The following is a 26296-nucleotide window of genomic DNA, read 5'->3' as shown; positions in this document are numbered from 1 at the left end:
CTCTTTTCTACAGCTGATACGTTGCCTGTAGAACTTGGCTTTTAATTTGGATACAATTTAGCATGACTATAATTCCTTCCTCGTTAGATTTTCATACTAGAGTGCTGATTAATAAGGTTTGTTAGCTTGCTTTTTTAGATATTTATTCCAGACCCATGCCACTGCTATCGTTTGATAGAACTCAAAAAGAATGCTTAATGCTGTAATTGATGTTCTGTTGAGTACCAAAAAGTGCACGTGTAATATTTTGTAGTCTGTTTGAGTTCTTAAAAAATCAGAACCCATGATTAAATTGCGTATTTTTTTTGATGATTAAGCCTGAGAAGTTATTTTTGCAGGGTGATTCTCCTAATGGTTCAAGTGATGGAAAAGGAGTGAAGTCCTTGGTGAATAAAATGACAGTTGCTTTGAAGACTAAATCTGTGAATGTGAAAGAAAAAGTTATTAGTTTTATTGAAAATACATCCACTCCAGTGGACAGGTGGGTCATTTATGTCTGACTACGGTTAACAGTACGGAATGACTACCTTTTTGAGGTGGCTATTTTGTAAATGTAAAGATAGTGCTAATTAGAAAAGGAAAAAAAAAAAGTTACCTTCCAGTTTCAGCTTTCGTACTTCCTACCCCTCTCCCCCCTCACAATTATATCATGATATAGCAAACCTAGTGTGCTGCCTTACTAATTGTGAGGCCAATGTAAGCAACCTTTTCTCTCGAATGTTTATCCTAGAGTTTGTCACTGCATGATTAGTTCAAATTACTGTAATGTGTCATTTCTGTGTTTAGTCTAAAAGGCAAGAATGAGTTCAGTTATATTTTAGTTACTTCCCATCCTGACTCTAACGGAATGGGTGAATGACAGAAGGATTTTGGACAGGTTTTCATTGCTGTTTTCTTTTGGTTGGTCGGTTGCTTTATTTTTTTTACTGCCCCATGTTGTCAAGTTGAGGTTATTTTTTTTTTTTTTTGAGGATCTTCATTTTCAAGTTCTGAGGTAAGCTTATGTTTAAACCCCAAATCGGCTTGCTCATTTCTGTACCTGCAAGTAGGGATGGGAATGAAAACAGCTGAGTATGTTAAAAGACACTTTCAAAGTTGAAGATCTTCATTCCAAATGCTTGCCTTAACTAGGTTGAAGAAGAACAGCTTCAGTCCGTCAAAGTTTTAATTGAATAGTCTGTTTTAGAGTTCTTTAAAATGCAGCCTTTGGAGTTGTATGTTATAAAGACATTAGTATTCCAGAATCTTATAAGAGGTAAGAGGTAGTGTTTGCTTAATAGCAGGACTTAAAATGTGGGTCAAATTAATAGCATATTTTCATTAGTTTTATACCTGATCAAAGGTACAGATTCTTCCTTGTGTGTTAGAAAATGATACTTTTAATTATTTCATACTTGGAGGCAAAAAATATTTAAATAGCATTTGGTAGCACCTTTTGCCATGTGAAGAATTCAAGTGGGGTGTATACGTAAGCCATATGTAGCATTAAAAACTGTCTTTTTTAATAAAATTTTTACAAATTTTTCTACCTCACAGCTATCTGTCATGAAGCATTCCTAAATTTGTTTATAAGCATCCTCCTTGACAAAGATACACTGCCGATATAGAGCATTTCAATTGTTTATCTAGGTTTTTCCCTTAAACTTTTTTTTTTTTAATTCTTTTGTTCTGTCCTCTGCCCCAATGTCCTATAGAATACCTTTCAATATTCCCTGGCCAGACAGAACAAGCCTGGAGCGGTAAGCTTGAGAATTAAGCAGTCTGACTAAAACCACCTTTGTTGTATTTAGCATGGCATTGCAATATTTGTAAGCATTGGTTACACTGACAAAATTGCTCAGATATCTACTAAAGCTATTGCTTTTTACAAATACTAGTTAGGGGACTAGAGGAAGAAAAGAATGCTTTCGCAGAGCTTTCTTCTGTTGGTTTCTGCTTTGTTACTTCTGTTTTCTTCCTTACAGTTGCTTTCTGTGGAACTTTTTTTTTTTTACTTGTCATTCTTATTTATATTTTATAAATGACTTATATTAGTGAAAGACAACAGGAGCAATTACTGAACAAATTGTGGCTTAAGGTTTTAAGAAGAGAGACTGCAGCTACAAAAAGGGCTTGTTACAAATTGTGCATCAAGTATCATCACAGCTTCGGGGGGTAGTCTTATGCTGGAATCCTATCTGTAAATCTGGAATTTCTATGCTTCTTAGCATACTGTGATAGAATATGCTGATAGAAACAGAGGTACTTGTTACTGGAAAAAGACAGATGCTGAGGCGATAGATAAGTAAATATGCCTTGCAACTTTCCCTCATCTTGTTCACGTAACAACAGCATTTCACGGAACTGTGGAGTCCCCTTACATTTGTGTCAGATATATTATCTCATAATTACTTCAAAAACAAAAAATATCATTTTGAGGGTATATAAAATTATTTTTGATTAATGAAGGACTTTCACAGCTGTGCATGCTTCTACAGCTCATGCATTACTTAGGACTTTGCTTATCCTTTAAGAACATTGTGTTACAGCTTTTTACCCTCATAGACCAAAAAGCATAAAGATCGGTGCTATAAGAATTAATGGAGAATTAAACTGCTCTTTGAGGTTTTCAAGGATTTTGATCTACTGCTTTCAAATAGTTTGTACATACTTGGAAATAATATTTACCCATAAGCATTACAGAATAGAGTTGTCTGAGGCAAACCAATAGTAATGTTAACCAGCATCTATTGGAACCACCCCAACAGCATGTTATAATTTAGAAATCCTAACGATTGTGGGGATTTTTCTACCCATTTTCTTGATCAGTTTTTAGAATGTTCTAAGAAAGTACTAAAATTCCAACCTGAAACACTTTTTGTGACTGTTCAGTAATTAAAAGACACTTAAATCTGTGTTTGTAACCAAGAAGAATATTGAGATTATATGTGAGTTATTTTACTTTCAGCTTTCACTCATATAGCTTATCTTGTTTTAGGAGGCAGATGCAATAATAACCTACTTTACTCACACTATTGATCATTAGACTATTATCTTAAAACTGCAACTCTGAAAAACCTTTTCTGATTCATTCAGGAGAATCCACTTAGCTTTTATCTCCAATGTATTTCATTTTGCAGATTTGCCACTAAAGGGAATTGCATTAAATTTGTAGCAATGTAATGATGGCCTTCCATGCGAACAGGTTTCAGGGAAGTTAATTTCTAGTTTAAGATGTTGCCAGATTTTTATAAAGCGGCTTTCTTATTTCTCTTGTCTTGACTAACTTTGTTCTATAAACGCCAATAAGATCTTCTATTAAATACTTCCTGTGTAATTCAGTTCAACATTATTTAAATATGTTTCTTACTAAATTGGTTATGTATTCCTAAAACAAGGCCATATTTACAAAAATCTACCTAAAGAAACACTGCCCTCTTGAATTGTCAGTGTCATTGATGCTTATTGTCTTAAATACTAATTCGCATGTTTTTGTATGTTTATTTTTTGTAGAATGCATTCTTTTCCTATTAAACCTTTCCTTGTTTTGTCTACATTAGTAAATTTTAGCCATAGAAAGTTTAGGTTGCTTTTTTTAACTTTCAAATATACTTTCAGATCTACATGTGAGCTAGCATTCACTAATATTATTACTAAGAAGGTCGCATCTCTGACTTAGTTCTACAGTGGCACGTAAACAAGTGCAAGAACATACTTAATACATGAACCAGGGCTGTGGTTTATAGGAAGTATAAATGCACGTTCCAGTAGAGGAAGGCTATCAAAATTGAAATTGGGGAAAGGGACAGGTGTGTTTTGGAGTGTTGGTTTTTGTGTTTGGTTTGAAGTATTTCATGTTGCCAGTTAGGCTAAAGTCATGAATTGGTTTTGGGGTTGTTGTTTGGTGTCGTTGTTCTCCCCACTCTCTGCGCACACACACCCCCCACCCCCCCCCCCCCCCCCCAGAAGACCAGAAGATGTGCATTTTGAGGCTTTCTGAACCCTTAGGTATTCTTGTGGTTTTTTTCAGGCATTTCTCTGTATTGGAGGACCAGAACCTTTAACATGACAGCTGTGACTATCTTCACAGCACTCTGAGCTAAAGCTTTAAAATATCTTAGGAGTTAGCAACTGTTATTGTCAAACATTTAAGATTCATTTCTGTTTGCTTGTGTCATTTTACATTATCTGTAGAAGCAGATTTAAATGAGTTTTGAGGTCAGTATCTATGCAGAAATCCCAGTGATGCTGAGATTAGCAGCAGGAATTTCTTGACCAAAAATTACAGGATTGGTTTTACACTGGAGTAAGTAATGGACAGGAAGTCAGAATTCACCCTACAATGGATGGTTTATAATACCCCCACTTTGAAATGCTTAGGGTATTTTATCTTTCTGAGGAATGACCTATTTACCAGAAAAATGAACTTCTAGACATGTTAATTAATAGTCTTAAACTTTTCCTCTATCCCAATTTGGCATTTTCTTTTGTAAGTCTACCTTCGATGTTCAAAAATACTTCAGGCAGAGTTCAGAATTTCGTGTTAGAAATGTCATATCATGTGTTAAGTTTTACAGTCTCTAATATATTTTGTAATTTGGGAAGGTGATCAGAAGTTCTTAAAACAAGTGTTTCTTTTTACTTCATTATAGTACTCAGCCTTGCCAAATAACTGTGGAATACATGCTTTTACTAACAAAACTGCGTGATGTGTCAGTCCTAGCTTCCTTGAAGGCAACTCTATGAAATTCTCTCATCTTTTTCAGTTGCAAGGTGTTGTTTACGTTTTGTTGATGCGTTATGATAGGCTTCATACCATCTGTTTGAAAGTTACTTGTCTTCTTCCCTCCCATCCCATGTCCTCTCCTACCCTTTTCATTGCCAACAGACACGTCAGCAGCAGTGACAGAGTAGGAAAACCTTACCGTGGTGTGAAACCAGTATTCAGCATTGGAGATGAAGAAGAATACGATACTGGTACAGTAGATTTTCCTCTTACCTGGATTGACTTATATAGACAAATTTATGATGTGTGGCTAAATTATACGTGTGTGTTTTGCATCATTGTCTTAATGCGTGACATTTTTCTAACTATTGATCATGTTTGTAATTGTGATGTCTATAACTAACCAAGGAAGAAATAGTCTCTTCAAATACACATTAGCAAACTAAAGGAAAAAAAAAGTTTTTGTGTTAGGAAGCAAACAGCCAACAGGAAGAAATGGCATCAGGTGGATATAGTTGATTCTTCATGCTCACTCAGTATTTTTGTAGTAAAAGAGGTGTTTTTCTACACGGGTCTTGTAGAGGCAAACCTACAATTGTACTCTTATTGCTTATGACAGTAAGCAGAATGCAAAGGATGTAATTTGACTGATAGATTTCAGGTTGAATCTCTAGTACTGGCAGTTAATATAACCATCTGAATTTCTTGTAAAGAAAAAAAAAAATTAGTCTTTAGAGGACTGATGTATGCACACCTCTCCAGTGTTCCACCTCTCCAGTGATAAAAAGATATACTTTTTAGCATTGAATCTGTTAAGAATTGATTCATCTCTTGATATACATGCAAAATGCCGTAGAATAATTGTGCAATTTTTATTTAATTTTATCTACTTGAAAAATTGTAGGCAAAACTGGAACACCACTCTTCTCACAATGATTTTTGAGAGACAAGTGCAAATGCTAGAATAGCAAGGACCTACTGCTGTCCTGTTTTGATTCTGATAGTGTTAACTCACTCCCAACCATCATCATCTCACAAGTAGCCATCCTGTGACCAAGAGGCATACTCAGTTTCCATATTAGAAACAAATAGCTAGATTAGGAATTGTTGACCTGAAAATGAAATAATTTAGGAAGATTACTTAGATTTTTAAAATCTGGAGCCATTTAAATAAGATTGATCAGAAAAAAAGTAATCGTTGTTTGACTTATGTAAGAATTGGGAAGGAGCAAAATGAAACTAGCGGGTAGGAGGGTTAGCACTAAGAAGATACTTCTCCAAATTCCATATAACTACTAAGTTTGCACTGTTCTTTGTTGCAAGACATTATGGATGCTCAAAGTCTATGTGGTTTCAGAAAACCAGGTCCTTTGAGATGAATCATCCAGGACATACTTTCTGTAGTGTTTTTAGCTGATTTCTATTCAAATTTGCTTTTAAAAAGACTGTTAAGACTCAAGTAAGAAATTTGAATAAACAAATTCAGCACATACAAAGTGAAATATGTTATTTTTAGTACAGAAGAATGCAGAAAGAAGAATGCTGACTCTTTGTAATTGTTTTTGTAAAGTTTTAGTATGGCTTTGGTTTGTGGGTTGCTTTGGTTTTGGGGTTGGTTTTTGTGTTTTTTGTTTGTTTGGTTGGTTTGTTTGGATTTTAATAGTTAAATAATTGCAACCAGCTAGAGTAATTGCAGTCTGCTCTAGGTGGCCCTGCCTGAGTAGAGAGGTTGTAGCAGATGACCTCCAGAGATTTCTTCCAACCTCAGCCATTCTGTGGAATGAGGATGGATTTTGTTCCTTTCTTCCCAATTTCATAATGTATTTTGCAGTGAAAAACTTTTCAAAAGTGTGGATTTCCAATTCTGAAATGCTTTGAAATAAATCATTTAACAAAGTATAGAAAATTGACTTTGAAAGAGACACTTTAAAGAGTTATCCTTGGAAGTTATTTCTGGGGGTAACTTCTATGGTTTTAATATACTTCATTTCTTGAGATTGATAGATTGCTTAAATTCTTCTAATGTAGCACCAAAGTTAGTATGTAAACAATCATCATATTTAGATGTAAAAACAGTCTTTTACAACTAAGTGATAACGCTTGTGGAAATTCCAGGTGTTTCACAGAGGTCTGTGCTACAAATTTTGCTTTTGAGTATATTCTCAAATGTCTTTAGAAAAGAAGGTGAACCCTAAGACATATTTTGCTCTTATCCAAGGTTATTCAAGGCAGTAAAAATGAGGACAGTCTGAAGAATTGCAGAATTAACTTGCTAGTGTGAGTGATGGCTGTGAAATGTCTTTTGCAACAGGCATAATTGAATATGCTAGAGCTTTTCTCCTGTGGGATAGTCAGTTTAGGGGAGGAAACATGGCTGCAAAATAGTGCCTGGAATATTGGCACATTTTTGGTGCTCTTTGCCAAAAAATACTGGTACTGTAGCTGCAAAAAGTGTACAGGACTTCAGTGGAAGTCTGGAAAAGTACATGTAGAAGAGACCTGTCAAACTTCACTGAAGGGACAAACAAACCAGCTTAATAAATCCTATGAGCTGAGAATACTTGTCTGCTGAGAGAGAATTAATAGAGAAGTGTCAAATATGCATGCGTCTTTCTTGTTTCCCTCAGAGCTATTGTTTATGGACACTTGGAGGCTAGGTGGACCCTGATTTGAACCAGTGTGGCTACTGTGATTTTAAATGACTTGAAAATTGCCTGACATTGTGTGAAATTTTTTTTTTTAACTACCACCTCTTCAAATAGATGAAATTGATAGCTCTTCAATGTCAGATGACGATCGAAAAGAAGTCGTCAACATCCAAACATGGATAAATAAACCTGACGTGAAGTATAACTTCCCCTGTAATGAAGTAAAAGAAAATGGACATATGTTTCCCAGGTACTGGAATTACTCCTAAACTTAATGTAAATGTCTGTCTCAGTACACTTTTAAAAAATATTCTTGTATGGTTAAGTTATTCATGATACACCTTCATTTCTGGTATATTAGTGAAACAACCTAGAGGAAAATGTTACCACTATATTTGCATTCTTATATTTTCAGTGTTATAGAGTATTACTTATGTACAAAATATAGTATAAAATTTTACTTTGTAAAAAAGATAGGAAGAAAAACATTCTCGTTAAATGTAGGCTTATTTTTCAAGACCAGATAGACCCAAGTACCCATTTTTTCATGTTTTTCTTATCTAGTTTTCTGACTTGTAGTACTTGCTCATCTTGCCCCTGAAATTCAGTGACCTTGTTAATCCTGCAAGAGCAGAACATGTTGCTTACTGCATTTTAGCTACCCCAAAGAGTACAAATCCTATTGAATCTGTATAACAGAAAATTAGGATTAACTTTCTCTTTCATCATGGTCTGTTATTGTCTTTTATTAAAATAAATCTAATGGAGAAATAAAACGATATGGTGTATGATCGCTGATCTGTCATGGTATAATTTCCCAAACTGAATTTAAACTGCAGTAGTGTGTTCATCACACATGTATTGCTTTTGAGAAGACGACAAAAGTGGGTCTTGAACTGAGCGGGCAAGTGAGCAACTCCACATTAGTGCTTGTGCAGTGACTGACAATCAGTCATTGAGTGCCAGCATGTCCTGGTGGCTTAAATATACAGAGTTGCAGTTCTGTGGATGAAGGGATAGGGTTTGGGGTATGACTGAAGGATGGAGGAGAGAAGCTGGAGGCATTTTCCCTGCACTGCATGACCTGGCATGTTACTGGTGGTTTTGATCATTGATGTTGATAGCACTTGTGTCTTTTGTGTTGAGGTGATGATGCTATGCTTTTGTATGCTTTTGAGGCTGCTATACTTGTTTTCAAAATATCTGTGATTCAGTACTTCAGGAAAATCTGAAGTATTTTGTAGACGGTCCTAATCTACATCAGTGTTAAACTGTTTTATCTAGTTCTCTCCATGTAACTTGTTTGTAGAATTTAGCTTTGTAAATAGCTGATAATCAGTGAAATAGAAAATGTAATTTCTGTTTTTCATTTCCCTTCAAGTCATCTCCTAGTCACGGCAACCCATATGTATTGTTTGAGGGAGATTCCATCGCGGAAGGGTCTGGCTTACATACAGTCTCGACAGGCACTCAACTCTGTAGTCAAAATCACATCCAAGAAGAAACACCCAGAACTGATTACCTTTAAATACGGAAATAGCAATACTTCAGGCATAGAAATTTTGGCAGTTGAAAGGTAAGCCATTTCAGTAGCTCTGATGTTGGTAGCGATGGTATACAGAATGATGTCACCTGGAAAACAGATGTATGCTGTAATTCCCAGAATTGAGTTCAAAAGTAATAGTTTTTACTTAGGAGCAGGTATTTAGATGTGAGCTATAAAGAAGATCTGCCAGTGGAGAAAAGAGAGTTATGAGACCCAACAGAGAGGGACTGGACTCTAGGGTCTCCAATGACAGTTGTTGGGGATGAGATGAGTGCAAATGTTTTCTTTTTGTAATGTCTTAGTTGACCACTTCATTTTCATGTATCTGCAGCCTGAAATAGGGATGTGTGAAGGGTGGGATTTAAAGAGAGAGGTGAGTCTTTTGTGGTATACTTTTTGAGACATTTAACTCTCCCTATATGTCGTATAAGGAGTTATGGAGCCTGACCTCAAACTATGAATCCCAGGTTTTGAAAGTTAGCTATTGCCATGGTTAGCATTGGAATGCCTAATACTGGGTCTGAAGCCAGAGGGATGTTTATTTTATTTTTTATATTTTATTTTTATATTTTATATATTTTTTTATATTTTTGTTATTTTTATATTTTTTAATATTTTTTTATTTTTTATTATTTTTTTTTTTTCGTCCATGTAGCCTCTTGTTTCTTGTCACTGTTTTAACAAAGCCACTGACATTCAGTAGGTCATTTTTCCCATCCTTTTCCTTGGTGAGAACTGTGAGTGCTCTGTTTTCAGAATTAAGTGAGAGATGAGTTTCCCAGTTGTCCTGTTGGCTATTTAGGACAAAATGAGTTTGGTATTATGTCAGACACAGGTAAATTAAATGTATTGCGGAGAACTTTGCTTCTTGTTGAATTACTTCATCACCACTTTATTGAGTGGAGCAAATACAAAACAGAGGATGGTAACTAAATGATCTAGGTGTATCCACAGGAATTAAAAACGAAAATGAAAACCGAAGACTGCCATATGTAAATCGGACAGCGCTATCTGTAGAGATCTTGAACTGCCTGTTCCATTCCATTGGCAATTAATGAGGAATTTTCCTTTCCAGGAGGGCCAGTGAAATACTCCTCAACAGTTCTAAGTTCACAAACAGAAAATGTGTCAGAGCATGAATAGGAAGTAAATGTTATGTCATTTTAATAGTTTCCCTCCTCTTTTCCCCTAGAGTGTGCCAGAGGAAAAAATCAAAGCAAGAATTTGAGTTGATGCGTAAAAATTTTGTAGCAAGTTTATGATGCCTTTTTTCTTTTTCTGTTTTTTTTTTTTTTTCTACTTAAGGTATTTGATTCCGAATGCAGGTGATGCTACCAAAGCCATAAAACAACAGATCATGAAAGTATTGGATGCCTTGGAGAGTTAATAACTAAAGACTTTGTAGAGAACAGTTTATAAAGAAGAAGCAACAAAGATACTGTATGTGGACATGGGCTGGCTGTTTTCCAACTGAATACTAACTTAAGAGTTTTTTTCTGTTTGCTGGTGGGAGTGCCTGAGTAGCAGGCTTAAGATAGGGTAAATTATTACCAATTTCTTAACAAGATTTTTAATTTTTTTCTTTTTTTTTAATTTTTTTTTTTTTTAGAAACATGTATTATAAAGGTCAGTTTGTTTCTTTTTTGTGCACCCTTAATCCAAGTGATCTGCATCTTTGTAAGAGAGGATGCAGCTGGGTTCATATAAGCATGTCAAAGGAATGAACTGCCTGATACGGAGAAGCAGTTGAAAACAGAAACAGCTTTAAGTGACTGATACTTGAAAGTCAAACGTCTTCATGGCCTACAGTCTATAAATTTGAGTTTTGCCTACTGGGTAGTATCAAGGACTATGAAAAACTTAGCTTTGTAAGCAGAGCAGATAAAAGCTTAGGAATTTTCTTCCAGTTAAAAACAGTTAAGTGAATGGGACAAAATGCCAATAATTTGGAAAGTTAACTTTTCTGAAAGTCCTATCCACTACTAGGTTAAATAATTGGAATTGATTATAAGGGTATCTTTAAATACCAAAATGAACTGTACACAATAAGCTTTTACTACAGGGTTGTGATTCTTTTAAATTATGCTAAATTTTGCATTTCATAGGTTGAGATTGTTTCTCTTGTGAGGGTGAGTGTACATGTTGAAATTGGAGTAAGTGCTTCATGGCAGAGTATGACAGTTGAAAACAAGTTATATGGCTCCTCTGAAGCAAAATGTCTAACATGTAAATTAGATTTTTAAATACCTTCAGTTCGTGCAGAAATGAGCTTGTGCTGATAGGTGTGTTTGAAGACTGAAGGTGTGGCAAGAAAATTAACATACACGAATAAAGTGAAGAGATTCCAGTGCTGTATACTTGGGATAAATGTATTCATTACCTGTTGCCTTCATTGGCTCAACATCTGTTTATAATCTTTTAATAACTTCTAAGCTAGTAAAAGTTTGAGAGATTGCAACTGTGTCATAGTGTATCTGCAGCCTTCTGCTTGATACAAAACAGTTAGTAAGAAGGGTTTCTCTTGCTAAAAAGTCCAGTACAGGAAGGTTCTTATGGCAAAGGCACAGCATCTTTGTAGACGGATATGAAAATTACCAAAAATTGTGAAATAAAGACACTAGGGGTTAGAGTTGTTGTGTAAAGTCTTCTGAGTATTTGAGTCAGAGCCTGTGAATTGGTACATCATCAGGAGAAAAAATAAACTGACCTTTATAAAAGCCAGTTACTCTAAGTTATTTTACTAGGAATCAAGCTAGGGCACCTTAATTCTGGAACTTATTCCTTTCTTTTTTTTTTTCTTAGTATCTGAGTAAACACCAATAGAACTTGAACTGTTGAAGATATTTGCATGAAATTGCACCTGGGCCAACACTCACATATTTATAGTTTTGCCCCGCAGCTGTTGTATTACATTTTCTTCCTACTCCCTTCTGAAACTATCCTGAAGAGTCTCTGACTCTGTGCCTATTTCAGCAATGAGATTTTTTTCATGTAAAGATGTTTGTGTTACTGTTTATAAACTACAGTTGTAAATAAACCAGTACAATTTGAACATAACTTCTGACAGAAAGTATTTTTAATTGTATAGTGTGTGAATTCTGTGAATCAATTTAACAGTTTTTCCTAAAGGTATTTTGTAAATCGAAGTGAACTTGATATCTGGAGTAAAAGAAGTTGATTATGGGTCATAAGGAGCTGCTGTCAGTGACACGTTAATGTAAGTATGTCAGAATTTTGGCTAATTTTATAGGATTCTTTTGGGTGAACCATGGTCAGCATTCATAGAAAGGTCAAAATGAGTTAATAAATGGTCATATTATAGAGAAGGTTTCTGCATGAATTCCAGGCATTTCAGCATCGTATTTTACTATTATGCTGACAAATGAAAATGTTGACAAAGTGATATAACACATTTTTGTAAGTCACGAGAGAGTGCTAGTGAGAGAAAAAAGTTGCAAACAAAATAAGGGGAGAATTGAGACATGCATAGCTGAAGTACCTAAAGTGGTATCTTGAAGAATCTAGTTACTTGTGAAAAGTACATTCAGTTGTTAAACTATTATGTGTATTTGAGTATTAAATATGAAGAACGAGTAATGTGTATGCTTCTCTGAGGTCAACAAATACAGACCTTTTAGATCTGCAGTAACTAAGGCTACAGGAAGTCAGTTTTAAAATCTCTTCTGTGTAGAAATGTATTACCCATGCCAATAAGAGGTTAATTATTTGTAATTTTTAAGTTACAAGTTATAACTGTGCAAGTTACCAACAGACTTCTTGTGTTACAAAGCTCAATCCAAACTGAACAATCATATTGTCATTTTATGTCTACCCACAACTTAGAGACTACTTTTGTCTCATGGCGTATTTGTTGTATCTGTACTTAGGGTGCTAGTTACAAAACCTGAATTGCTAAGCAGAAATTCTAATTATAGTACTAGAGTGACAGCTTTTGGAAAAAAAAAAATCAAAATAATCAGTGTACAACTTCTAGTCTCTTTCATCTTCGGGGATTTTCTTTTTATTACTTGCCAGAGGTTTGCAGGCTCTTATTTTGTATGTGCTGCTGACTACGTTGTTGAATGTGTTGTTTGAAGATAAAATGACAGCTGCTATGTTGCTCAGTTTTTAACTTTTATTTAATCTCAGTTTGGTGATTAAAAATGTGGTCTTTTGCAGGAAAGGAATACTTCTCAGAGTAAGCTTTCTTGACAGTTTGAAACTCACACCTTTGCTTTTCATAGCCAGGGTCAGTGCTTCTGTGCTCACTGATTTTTTTAATTTATTTATTTTTGTTTTGTTTTAATTGTCTCACAAGTTATTTTAGATTCTGATCTGTGTGCAAATTTGTGCAGAACTTATATTACCCACCGGAAGTATTCTCAGACTGTGTAGATATTATTTTAGTTACATTGTCCTCTCCATATGTAAGTAAAGATTAATTGCTGCTCTTTCAGTTTAGTTCCTGTTAGGCCTTACACATGAGTATTAGCAGTGTTTGTAGCTTTGACCGAGCATGTCAGCTGTAGTTCCAAAATTTTTGATGCTGTCACATAACATTTTTCAATATAGGGGCACTCTACTCAGTGGCTGAAGAGTTTCCCCTTTTGGGGAAGAAGGGGGTGATAGTCTGCTAACATGTTCTTTTGGGTATATTTAATGCTTTCAGATATTACTACTGTTTCAAAATTTGAAAAATACATTGTACCTCTCTACCTTGGGAAATAGTATGAGCCTTTCTGGTTGAAAGGATGTTACCACTTTACTGCTTGTTCTTATTCTTACTTTGTGCTCTGTCTAAACCCCACCCGAACTCAGGAAACAGCTGTTCTCTGCACCTGGAACCCTGCAAGGTTTGCTGTTCTGAAAAAAAAAAAAAAAAAAAAAAACTACTGCTGGTAATTCTGCCATCTTTTGGGTTGATCAGTTTGGGATGAGGTGTTTGCTCGACTGCTCCAAGGGGCAGACTGAGCTGTGTTTCTGTTTGCAACTGCAGCACATAAGGGGTGTGCATTTTATGGTGGTTGTGGGCTTCCCATCCTTTATCTCTCCACGTGTTTCCTGAAAGTGGCTTCAGCACGACGTGTGAAAGAGAGTGACCACACCGGGTTACCCATTTTGTTTTATTTTTGCCCCTTCTGCCACCATTGGTTTTCGACTTTGAGAGTTGCCAGACTCCAAACAGGAAAATATGCATCTAGAAGCATGCTTTTAGAAAGCACAAGACGGTAAAATACACACGTAAGGAAGCAATGTAGTGAGTGAAGGGGAGCACTTGATGGTTAAAACTTCTGCTGGCTGCCAAGGTGTTTCGAGTTTTCTACCTGGGGCAATGCAGTTTCGTTAAAGAAAGGGGGGACGTGCCAGCGTTTGAGGTCAACAACCCCCCTGTACGCCAGCACGGCGCCTTGGGACGAGCCTTGCCCACCAGAGGGGTGGGTAAGAGGCCCTCAGCCGTTCCCGCCCACCGCGGGGGGGGGCGGCCTACATCTCCCAGCAGCGCCCCGCGGCGCGCAGGCGCAGAGCGGGGCGTGAGGCGCGGGGATGCAGCCGGCGCGCGGAGCCATGGCCCGTGAGTGGCGGCGCGCGGCGCGGCGGGGCGCGGCCGGTGCTCCCGTCAGGGCTCCCGTCAGGGCCGCCCCGCAGCGGGGCCGCGGCTTGAGGCGCCCGGAGCAGAGCCCGGGAGCCGGCTCCGGGTCCGGGCAGGAGGGTGGTGAAAGACCAGCGGCTTCCCCGTGGCCCTCGCTGGTGTTTTAAGCGCCGCGGCTTCCTCGTGGCTCCCTCCCGCCGCGCTTTAAAATATCAGTGAGAGGAGCTGGGCTCGCTCTGCCAGATGCCCATTTGATTTTTTGCAAAAGGGATCTTTCAGGAAACGGAATCTCTGCGCTTAATTTCCCCGAGTTACAACACCCCCTGAAAAAGACACAACTCGAGAGCGCCTCCTGTTAGGGCTGTCCTGTTAGGGAGGCGCACGAAGCGAACTCTGGTTGGCCTGTTGGAAATCTCATCGCAACCTCGCTTTCCCAATCAGCTAAACGTTAAAACAGTTTATTACATGCACTGTGGCCGGGTGAGAAGTTAATCATTTGCGTACCTTGTAGAAGTCAACCGTTTGCCTACTAAGGTGAAGCAATGCACGAAGGAAGATACCACTTGCCTATCCGTGTCCCAGCCTGGCCTGCCCTTGGACCAGCTCCCATTTCCCCCAGCACCGTGGCAGTGTTGCTCACTGCTTCCCTGAGTCCTGTGGTTCTGGGTGACAGGGAGCTTCCCTGAAAAGAGAGGTGATTTCAGCCTGGGGTACCCCTGAGGAAAAAGGCAGAGCGTTTGGGTTCAAAAGGAGAGAGAGAGCTCTGCCCAGTTGGGATGTGCACTCCTACAGCCCAAGGTATGAGGAGATGCACAAAGGGGAATGAATGCACATGATTTGATCTCGCCCGTGTAATTCAGAACGTGCAAATATAAATCCTGCTTAGGTGTGTAGATGCAGCTGTCTCTTGGCTAGAAACTGGGTTGTAAAGAAATGATCAGGAAAGATGTTATCTTTATAGTTTTATGGTTCCTCACATCCATTTCCCAGGCCAGGTGTGATTTGAATCATAAAAGCAAACTTCCCATATTTGTGTGTTTTGGGGATTATGCAGCCTTTTAGTTTGCTAGTGGCATTTTAGGAGATTCAGCACTGGTTGGGTGACGGGTGCAATGAAAAGATACACTTACAAAGCACGCAGCAAACTGGGAAGGAAGAATCAAGACTAGATAACTAGTGGTCTTCCTTTCCTGCTTGCTGTTGCACAGTGTCCTACATGAGAATGTGGACTGGGTACTGCCTAGGCTAAGCAGGAGCTAGCCTGTGACCAGCATGTCAACTCCCTGGTCCTTGACCTGAACCAGGGGATGGCCATGTATGGTTCCCAGGTAGCAAGCCTGCGTTTGAATGTTCTCCCTGTGTTAGGAGACTTTTTCCAGAGTCATATACCGACTGCAAAACGAGTCGGAAGTGGTTTGTGTGCATGTTGTTAATATGTAAGTATATTTATTTTGTTAAGTGCTCATTAATGAATTCAAGTTTTGATTACCTGGGGAAATTCCACTGGCTAATTTTTTTTTTCTTTTCTGCCATTAGACTTCCGCCTGGCACTTATTCAGCTTCATGTATCTGCTGTTAAATCAGATAACCTTCAACGAGCCTGTGGACTGGTAAGAGAAGCATCGGCTAAAGGAGCAAAAGTCGTGGCTCTACCTGTGAGTAAAGATCATGATTTACTTAAAATACATACACCTCAAACTCTTGGAAATATCTTTGTAGTGTTAACCATGCATTATATATTCCTGTTTCTCTCTGGATGTGCTTGTATGCTGTATGAGACTCCAAAACAGGGGGAAAAAAAAATGTGTTGAAGTGCCTTGTTCTATCTACCAGAATGTATAAAAGGAGGGAAAAAAAAAAAGTTTTTTTAAATTTTATTTTTAATGGGGCAGGAATCTGTTCAAGTTCATGTGGTTTAAATCCCAGGCAATTCCAGCAGCCCTAACTGGTTTATTCTGAATTAACGAAAGTAAGACCGTGGTTTGAATCTTTGCAGAAACCGTCTGTGCCAGAATGTAGAAAAAGGTGATTTTCAGCTAAAGAGTGTTGATACGAAGCAGGATGTGTTGATAGGGAAGCAGGCATCCATCTTTGCCATAATTATTCATGATCAAACAGTCAATGAGAAACTAAATAGATGTCAAACATTTCCAGCAAGTCATTTGTGGCTGGATTATGATTAAAGCATCATGATATCCTTGTGCGGGAACATGATCACCGCTTAAAATTACTGATCACTTCTGATTTACTTTTTAGACTTCAGCCAGGATTACCTTGCTGATTTTTTAAAAAAAAAATTTTTTTAACATGATTTGCTGGCAACAAGGTACCTTCCCACTGTAGCTGTGAGCTTTTTCCTCTGTTCCTGGGGGTACATGTGCCTGTGCCTTGCAGCATCTGACTTGGGATTGCAAAGTTCTTTTCTGGGTGAACTTTTGGTCTGAATGTTTTACACAAAGAATGTTTTGGTTCCTGCTGTCCTAGGTGAAGTATTAAGCAACCTTCCCTTCTCTGTGCTAACACAGCTCTTGTGTTGCAAATACGACCTTTGATTATTCTGTCTAGGTCTCCTAGAGGGAGATTATCTATTATTAGCTACTTTTTGTCATGTGTATAAACAACCGAGTTTTCCAGACATATTTAGCTTAGATACTCCATTTGCCAATCATAATTAATGCTTGTAAACCCTCTCAAGCAAGGGCGGCAAGGTCTTTCAGAAAGTTTGGGAAGGTAAATTTTGTACTGATACTAAGAGATAAAATACTCTCTTTCCTCCACCTTATTTTTTAAGTCACACAACATAAAGAGTTAATACGCAACAAGCATATAGTCTACACGTTTGCATAGGCATACGGCAGTTTGCGTGACATGTTAGCCTTTGTGTGTTAATATTTTTTCATTTCTGACCTAGGGAAAAAGCATGAAAAAAAAAAATTAAGTTTGAAAGGTCAAGTGCAGTGTTTACAGATTTTAACTTCATTTTTTTTTTCTAATTCTAGGAATGTTTTAATTCTCCATACGGAACCCAATACTTTAAAGAATATGCAGAGAAGATCCCTGGAGAATCAACACAAAAGCTCTCAGAAGTTGCCAAGGAGTGCAGCATATATCTTGTTGGAGGTAGTTTATTCCTAGTGACTGTCTCATTGAGGGGAAAAAATGGGCAATGTCTATTTGTGCAACTGAATCAATACTCCATATACTACGGGGGGGTAAAACTTTGTTCTCTCCTTTTTAAAGGATCCATTCCAGAAGAGGATGGTGGAAAGCTGTATAATACATGTACTGTCTTTGGGCCTGATGGTGCTATGTTGGCAAAGCATAGGAAGGTAAGGTGGTACAATATTGTTATTAGAAGGTTTCTCATCTATGTGGCCAGTATTCAGCAGTGTTACCCAAAAATGGTATTGCCCTTTGTCTTTAGGAGGCACAAATGATTTCATCTGCACCTAAAGGTGATAGGAATTCGCAGCATCTTGCAGTAATAATAAGCAGTGCGCTGTCATTAAAACTGCATCTCATTTTAATTTGGGATGTGTGTTTATCCCTTCCAAAGTTGGTCATTGTTAAGTGCTGGACAAGGACGATGAGGTGCGGAAGGCTTACTTGACTTGTCCCAGATGCTGGGAAAATTGTGGTAAAGGCTGATCCAAGTCGTCTGAATTCTAGTGCCACGTCAGTGGGATCAGGATTTTTCCTCAGGTTCCCAAAGGAGTTAGCCTCTCAGTTACCATAAAGACTGCTCTTTACATACCTTTTCTGCTATATGTATAATAGTGCAGACAATCGAAGTCCAAGTTCCACAGTTAAGCTGTGTCTGCTGTTTGTGGTGGGTAGGTGCTTACTGTCATCTTCCACCTGCACACTGCTTGCCCCTCGAGAAACGACCTGTTTTTGTAACTATGTAGTTCCTGCTACTCTGGCTTTGTGTACAGGCATCATTCCTTAAGTGAACAACAGCTTGCTTGTTTCAAGGAAGAACAAGAGAATGCAAGGTTACTTGGAACAAATGAGATGGTGCAAAATGGATCTGGGGATGCAGTTATTCTTTTTTTTTTTCTTTTAACTGATTGTGCATTTAGCTACACCATTAGATCACTTTCTGAAATGCTGCATTGTCTTCTGTCTGTCATACCACACCAGCCCATAAGCCCTGTAGTTGTTTGCAAAACGAGTGCAGGCTTGTACTGCATATATATGAACTAACAGTAATACAGAAACAGCTGTATTTTTACAAAGCTCCAGTCAGGAACAGATATCTACATTGCAAGGGATGGGATAAACACTGTCTACAGGGGCTAAGAAGCATCTACAAGTCATGTGAACTTTGTGACTTTTTGAAAGTATTTCCTGGAGAAATTTTGCAGGACTGGAACTCAAATTTTGGCGAGGAAAATACCACTTGCTTTACCATATTGCACTTATAATCATGACAAATTTGAGATGTCATATACATAGAGTACATTATATATGTACCCTTTCTTTAGCAAAATTACTCATTAAATCAAGATAGATAGTTATTTTACAAGGACCCTTTTCTTGAAGATGTAGAGCCATACTGCAAATTAATTGTTCTATTTTTAGCTGTTTTTACTAACTCTCTATTACTGCATGGGCCAAGCATTGGACATTCTATTTGGTAAGCAATGTAAACATTTGATATGTGCCTCACTTAGGTCAAGGCTTATTTATATGTGTTGTTTAAAATGCCTAGTATTTGTCTTCTTTATTTTTTCTCCAAATAACTTTAGACATGCAAATTTCTGTAAAGAAGAGAACTGCTTTAAATTGTCTTTAGAAGATCTCTTCATCTTAAGCAATGTTTAGTTGGGATCCTGACAGAAGAGTAGTCCAGATAATCGTGACTAGTATACATTGACTAGTAGGAAAAGTCTCAAGCACCAAGCAGAGAAATTATTAATAATTCTTATTAATAATCTTATAATCACAGATTCATTTGTTTGACATCGATATTCCTGGGAAGATACAGTTCAAAGAGTCTGAAACACTGAGTCCAGGGAATAGTTTCTCCATGTTTGATACTCGTGAGTATAAGACAAGCCTTCTCTTTAGGAGCACTGCCACAATAACACTACAGTCATTCTGGAGCTCTCTTCCCTACCATTTCTCCCCAGCAATGGGTTTTTAGACTGTTGAGTTTAAATCAGGCCTTTGACAATGATGGCAAATGTATTTTAAGTGTGTTCCAAGTGTGGGGGTCACTTCTGAAACTTTTTTAAAAGGCAAAGTGATTGAAAAAGGAGAGAGGAGTAGAAAAGGATAAAGCATACATCATGGCACTTCCCTTAACAAATAGTGGTCCTACTGAATTGTAAAAGAGAAGTTACTGTATTTTTAATCGCAGTTTTTAAAACAGTGCTTATAAAACATGGCTTGGAAAACAATACATGTAGCACATGGCTATGCTGGCAGTTGTTTCATATGAAGATGGTATAATAATGGAGATAATTAACTGTAAATTCCATTCCAGGATTCTTGAATCAACCACAACAGATTTAAAAAAAAAAAAAAAAGACAGCTACCCCTACCCCATCTTCAAAAATCAGTATGACCTGTTAACTGAGCTCTAAGAGTCTCAACTCCCATGGTGACTTTCTCCTCCTTACAATATGCATGCTGCAAGAAAGTATGTAACTGTAATTTCTTTAGTCCACGGAGACCAGTGAGTAACTTTATCACTGAAAAATCTGCATCTAAATCAGAGAGGAACACATTACACACAAACCTGATATAGCGTGATGTTGTGGAAATGGCTGTTTTTAAAGGGTAGATGAGGCTACTTCTCACAGTCATCCTCTCATCATGAAGCATGAATTCTCCCCCACCAATAGACAATGTTTGCTGCAGATACACATTTAGAGAAACACATTTAAATATCGCTCCCCTTGTTACTCTGAGACATGTAAACTAACAGGTGGCAGGAGGTCTTGTGATTGCTTTTGTGTACTCATGACAGCAATATGACTGTTGTCTCTTGTGTTTTGAGAACAGCATACTGTAAAGTGGGCCTGGGCATCTGCTATGACATCAGATTTGCTGAGCTGGCTCAAATCTATGGACAGAAGGGTAAGGCTGAGTCACCTAATGAAGTGGAGCATGCTTAGCCCTAAGGCCTGAACTTTATGGGGCTGTTCAGGGTGATGGTACTGGGCACTCTCTAAAGTGTCATCAGGCACTCTTATCTTTGCCCATTAACACAAAATGCACCTTGTAGCCCGGACTTTGTTATTCATAAACACAGCAGATACTCATTTGTAAAGTAACAATAATTCTCTGCTACACATCTGCTGATACAATAATATAATACATAATGGAAATGTATTATGGCCCCATACTTGGTGATGTACCATAGGGCTTTGCTGGCATAAATAATCATCTGTGCCACACAGGAATGGGCTCTATTTGTCCTTCTATTAAGGGCAGAAGTCAGAAAAAAAAATAAAAGCTTACCATGAGCTTCAAAGTAGAGACACTCTAGGGTAAATCATCTTCCCCTTAATGATAGTTTGTTTGTAATTTTCTTTTAACAAAGGTTGCCAGCTGCTGATATATCCAGGGGCTTTTAATCTGACAACAGGACCGGCTCATTGGGAATTGCTACAAAGGGGACGGTAAGAACAAAGTAACTGAGGGGGATTTTAGTATGTGGAACCGAATTGTTCTTGTATTCTACATCACGGCATACAGCAGAATTTCTGCTGCAGGACCACTCTGCTGTCAGAACTGTGCCATTCTTTGGGTCTTGCATGGGTCACCAAAATGATTTTGCTGTCAAGGAGAAAAGCAGGAGCTGCTTATCCTACACTCCTGCCAGCCCCTCTGCAGTTAAGCTCTTACATGGCCCTTTCCACAAACCACCATTCACAAACTTCTGCACAGAACAGCCAGTAGGCAGCAATAACCATGTCAAAACTGCCTTAATTACGGACAGAAATAGATCCTTTGACTCCTGATTATGCAGTATTACTTATTCATTAGGTCAGCTTCAATCAACTTTACTGCACACTGAATGAACACGTAATTCATTCTGCCTACTAACTCTGGGGCAGTTGGGTAGAGACTTCTCTTTCCAGGCTTGTTTTCTGTAACTTTTGTGTCATTTACAACAGCGAAGTCTTTAGGAGGCTGTATTGTTTGTTCTTCAGAGTGAATTCAGTTTCTTCTGCTTAGTTAATGGGTGGTATTAAAAAAAAGACCTACTCATTTTCTTGCCGTATCTTTCTGTGAATACAGAGCTGTTGATAATCAAGTCTACGTAGCTACTGTATCTCCTGCTAGAGATGAAAAAGCATCCTATGTTGCCTGGGGACACAGCACTGTGGTAAATCCATGGTAAGTTCAGAAAAAAAACACCTTGGTTGAATGTTTTACTTGACCGTCTCACTTCAGCCCCACATTTTCACCTACTTTTAAAACAAATTATCCTTTTTTTTTTTCTTATTTTCCAGCCAGCTAGTTTTAAAAGGGTTTAACAGTATGCGTTCTTGTTGGAAGCGCAGAAGCTACTTCAGTAGTAGTATTAAGCACTAGTTAAGCTGCTGACCTTTTCAACTTGCATTATATATTATGCACTGTGGTGACTCCTTGAGTAGAATTGAACCATATTAAACAGCTTATACAAAACTAATTTCCTCAAAGAACACTTTGAGGTAAGAAAGAATGAGAAGGATACCTTCAAGTAGATGAGACTTTCTGACCTTAGCAGCGATTACTTCCCCTCCACGCCTCTAGGTGACTGGGAAAACATCAAGTCTTTTGGCAGTTATTTTTCTTCCAAATAAATCATTCCACCGACACTACTCTTCTAGACAATTGCAAAGTAAATAAAGCTTTCTGTCATGTGCTCTTAACATTTTATGCTGAAAGCAGTGGCAGAGCACCTACTGGGAGACATGATAAGCATGTTCAGTAGCTAATGCAGAGTGTAAGTATACTCCTATTAAAAGCTGGTTGGATCCGAGAGGAGAAAGTGTTAGTCTAAACAACCAACTATATATGGTTGTCCCCAGTGAAGTTACTTCTTCCCCTTTGAGGTATATTCCACGTTCACATGTGCTGGTTCTCATAGTTGTGCTTGTGAATATTTTTGATCTTTGGAAACTTATGTTAAGTATGTATATGTCACACACAAAACATGTGCCACATATAAAACCTGGAAGCTATTTCTATCATGCAAGAGTTAAGAATTATGATGCTATTTTTAAGATAGCCCTGTGTCTACAGCTGTAGACATCAAGGCTAGAAACTCCCTCTTATATAAACAGCAGCAACTGGACTGATGCCTTAGACCTCTGTGTTAATGCTGTGAACAAATGTTCTTCATTTTGCAGGGGTGAAGTCATAGCCAAAGCTGGGGCTGAGGAAACAGTTGTATACACAGATATAGGTAAGCATTCGTTTGTTTTTTTCCTGCTTTCTTTCTTGGACAGGGCATAAGACTGGAGAGACTGTTTCTTTTTTAATGGCTATGGCTTTGTTCATGAAGTTACAGATGATGCAGTGTTCCCATCCCTTCTCAACCTTTGCTAGACTGAAGCAAAAACAAGCACTACCAGGACTAGAATATTCCATAGAAGTTTCCTTACTTATGAGGAAGCTGCTACCTACCCTAGGAGAGAGCAAAGCTGAGGCTTCCTTCCCCAGCTGCTCAGTTGCTGTGTCCTATGGACTCGTTCTCCATGAAAGTTGCTCTTTTCCTACCTTGTCTCAGACAAGTCCTGCTGTTAAAACTGCTCTTTTAATAGCTCTTTCTTCCCCCTCCAGATCTGAAGAAACTTGAAGAAATCCGTCAACAAATTCCTATTTTAAGCCAGAAGCGCTGTGATCTCTATAGCATAGAGATGAAAAAGTGACACCAGGTGAACGGGAAAAGTTCAAGTGGCACAATGACTGCTGCTTTCATCGTCAGGATTCCCTTACTGGTTGCTTGATAGGCTACTGCGAAATGTAATAGTTAATTAAAAACAAAACAACTTGTTGGTATAATTCTAAAATTGATTCAAACACAACTTCTGTATCTCCTCATACTTCATTTTACAGTATTTAATAGCTAGGGTGAAGCTGGAGGTGAAATCACCTCAACTCGCTAGCAGTTAACAATGATCTTTACTCATCATAATGGTTTAGTTACTTTCTTATTTCGCTTTTAACTTTCCGGGGCTTATATATAGGATGTAGAGGTGGGAACCAGGTTCCCTCTAGAAATCATCTCAAGTCCGTTTTGGTATTACGCACTTTTCACTGATTACCAGATAATCTACAAGTATGACTCTTCTGTGTCTGTCTGTCTTAATGGTATGTGCCTAAACAAATTGGTTTCTTAGCTGCCAAACTTCAAACCAGGCAAGCTTAAAATTTAACATATTAAGTGAAATAGGCCAAATTCTGCTCTGTACTACTTAAGGACAATGCAAGAAGCAGCCAAACAGAACTAGTACTATACAAGGAACTGTAACACGTTTTGGTGCACGCATTCTGTCTGGAAGATATATATTAAATTCTTACTACAATTCCTGTTTATTGCTGAAGCGATGTGGATTACTGTTTTTATAAAGCATTTCACATGTCACCACAGCTGTGCTCTATTTATTGCTTCCTTAATATAATGGCTGAGTTGGCTTTAGTTTCACAGTCAGGCTGTCTTCTAACTGAAAAGGTTGAGGGGAAGTCAGTCAAAAGGGTTAGAAAACTTGTTGCACTAATTAAGCCTTTCTGTCCACAGTCTCACAGATGTTCAGCAAAACCAGCACCTGCTTTCTACATGTATTATTGCTACCAAAGGCCAACTCTCACCAGCTGCATGGGAAATATGCCTTACTCCCTTGCTCTTGCTGAATTGATCAGCAAACTGATTAAACTTTAAAAAACTTAAAACCAGTCTAAAATTTTGTAAGAATTACCTTTTTTCTTAGAAGGTCAGCACTTTGGTGCTTCTCTTTCTAATGTAAAAAGATAAGTTTTTCCCTTCTTGGGAGTCAAAAAGAAGCACCTACCTCTGTGCTTCTGGTTTTCCAGCAGCAAAAAGGCACCAGAGGCAAAAGGAGACTTCAGAATACAGAAAAGCAGGGCATCAGAGAGAGGCTTTTGTCTTGTTCCATCTAGCCAGTTTCACCCAAAACCACTATACCTGTTTCTTCACGTTCAGCCATCCTCTTCTTCCCACAGCTATCCTCTTGCCTTTTTTATTTCCTCTGAGTTCTCTGGGATGAACCAGCTGTGTGTGGTTTATAGAGGCCCGAGCCACCTATGGGGAAATCAATGGTTAAATTAAGCCAAACCCGGAGGAGTCTTTCCCCTAAAATTGAGGTCCCATCATTCCACTCAGTGGCATTATCCATTCCTGCAGGCATTTTGCGTCTCTGCTTTCACAGCATTTTGGTATACATATGGTCCTGGAACTCTTAAAAAACACGCCACAGAGCGCAAGGTGAAATGAAGATTTATTTGTTGAAAAATAAATATAAAAAATTAACAATTTACTATTTGAGTTAGGTCTCCTGCATTAAATTGGTACCTGCCACATACACAACAATCAGCATGAATGATGGCCATCACAGCAATCTAACTTCTAAACCACAGCAACTATTACATAGCCATATTTTTTTCTAAACTACTGCATCTGTCTTCCCTACACCACCCCCAACCTCTATACTATTTTAATATGCGGCAGAACAGGAACTAGACACATCTTTGGAGGATTAAAGAAATGCAGGATTCTCAAGGGCTACCCACTTAATTTTGGAAGTGTAAGATGCAGTCTGCCACAGACAATGTGACAAAATCTGTGGCATGTACCATCCTCCCCTGGATTTCCAAATGGAGAATGAGTAAGAATCAGTAGTGGACTACTTTGGTGAACTAAGCTTCAGAGGTGACATGGGTTCAGTCCCATTCAGTCTGTCAAGACAAGTTCTGAGCGCCTTTTCTTAGGAGGATATTTTAGGAGTCCCCAGTAAGATTCCCTCAGAAGTGATACCAATGGACTGTAATTTTGGGGAAGTTGCAAACAGAAAAAGTACACAATCAGTTCTCCACTAGGTAGTAGTTAAAGCAGTCAGTACTCAATCCTATGGTGGCAGAAGACAGGCACTTTAAGTATCCACATTATACATATGCACCAATATTTTTAAGTATATAAAACCAACCAGTTGCAGCCCTGTAATGGCTACATAAGTTCAGCCTGCAAGGATTTCAATGGATTTTAAAGAAATGGTAGAAAACATAGTAATGCTTCATCAAAATTCAGCGGAAGAGTTATTACCACTGCAGCGGGGAAGCCTGCTCAAAGCAGTATTTAAGCTGGCTCGCTCTTCAGTTCCAAGACAAATCACAGTACAGCTCCTTAGTGTAGGCCAGTTCCCTTCTTCACTTTCAATCTACACTCAGATCTTGGTAAAGCAAGGCACAACTCCTAATCTCCATTTTGGCAAACTTATCTATATCTGAAGGTGAACAGCAGGAATTTTACCCGATCAGAACTAAGACGTATGACAACTATGCATAGGAATGGCTTCCCACAGTCTCTAGGATACAACAAGTTTACCCAAGTCTTCAGTACTAAACTTCCTACATGATTTCACCAGTTTGTTGTTTTTTTTTTTTAAATAGCAGCAATAATTGTTTCAACTTCAGCTCTCAACCCATATTAAAAAAAAAATCTTAAGGTTCATATGCATACCTCATATAAAGCGAAACCTCATTTATATCAGCCATTAAAAAAACTAAATTCCCTTTCACTAAAAGGAAGCCTGAGCAGAATTCAACCACAGACGCACATGAACAGAATG

General features: G+C 38.1%; 2 protein-coding genes across 6 annotated transcripts in view; both read left to right on the top strand.

Moving 5' to 3' along the window:
* TBC1D23 (TBC1 domain family member 23) overlaps window positions 1–11315 on the top strand; it is a 32604-nt gene extending 21289 nt beyond the window's left edge. For 3 of the 4 annotated variants that reach the window (XM_048058154.2, XM_013184893.3, XM_013184907.3), the window contains exons 14-19: window positions 339–481; window positions 1695–1739; window positions 4868–4956; window positions 7468–7603; window positions 8735–8929; window positions 10205–11315. In XM_048058154.2, coding sequence (XP_047914111.1) covers window positions 339–481; window positions 1695–1739; window positions 4868–4956; window positions 7468–7603; window positions 8735–8929; window positions 10205–10286 — 690 coding nt within the window. In that variant the 3' untranslated portion in view covers window positions 10287–11315. The remainder of the gene's footprint in view (window positions 1–338; window positions 482–1694; window positions 1740–4867; window positions 4957–7467; window positions 7604–8734; window positions 8930–10204) is intronic. The other variant, XM_048058155.2, reaches the window with a different exon arrangement.
* A 3014-nt stretch (window positions 11316–14329) lies between these two features.
* NIT2 (nitrilase family member 2) lies at window positions 14330–23518 on the top strand. Of its 2 annotated transcripts, none has more exons than XM_048058181.2 (10): window positions 14330–14471; window positions 16026–16144; window positions 17489–17609; window positions 17730–17818; window positions 19441–19534; window positions 20502–20576; window positions 21043–21121; window positions 21744–21842; window positions 22841–22896; window positions 23274–23518. In XM_048058181.2, the coding sequence occupies exons 1-10, from the start codon at window positions 14444–14446 to the stop codon at window positions 23360–23362; spliced, it is 849 nt and encodes a 282-aa protein (XP_047914138.1). In that variant the 5' UTR covers window positions 14330–14443; the 3' UTR covers window positions 23363–23518. The 2 variants fall into 2 exon arrangements, with proteins under 2 accessions (XP_047914138.1, XP_013040439.2); XM_013184985.3 differs by lacking the exon at window positions 14330–14471 and adding an exon at window positions 15007–15287.
* Window positions 23519–26296: the final 2778 nt, after the last annotated feature.

The sequence above is a fragment of the Anser cygnoides genome, chromosome 1, assembly GCF_040182565.1.
Source record: "Anser cygnoides isolate HZ-2024a breed goose chromosome 1, Taihu_goose_T2T_genome, whole genome shotgun sequence".
Classification (NCBI taxonomy): Eukaryota; Metazoa; Chordata; class Aves; order Anseriformes; family Anatidae; genus Anser; species Anser cygnoides.
This window is presented reverse-complemented; position numbering and strand designations above follow the sequence as displayed.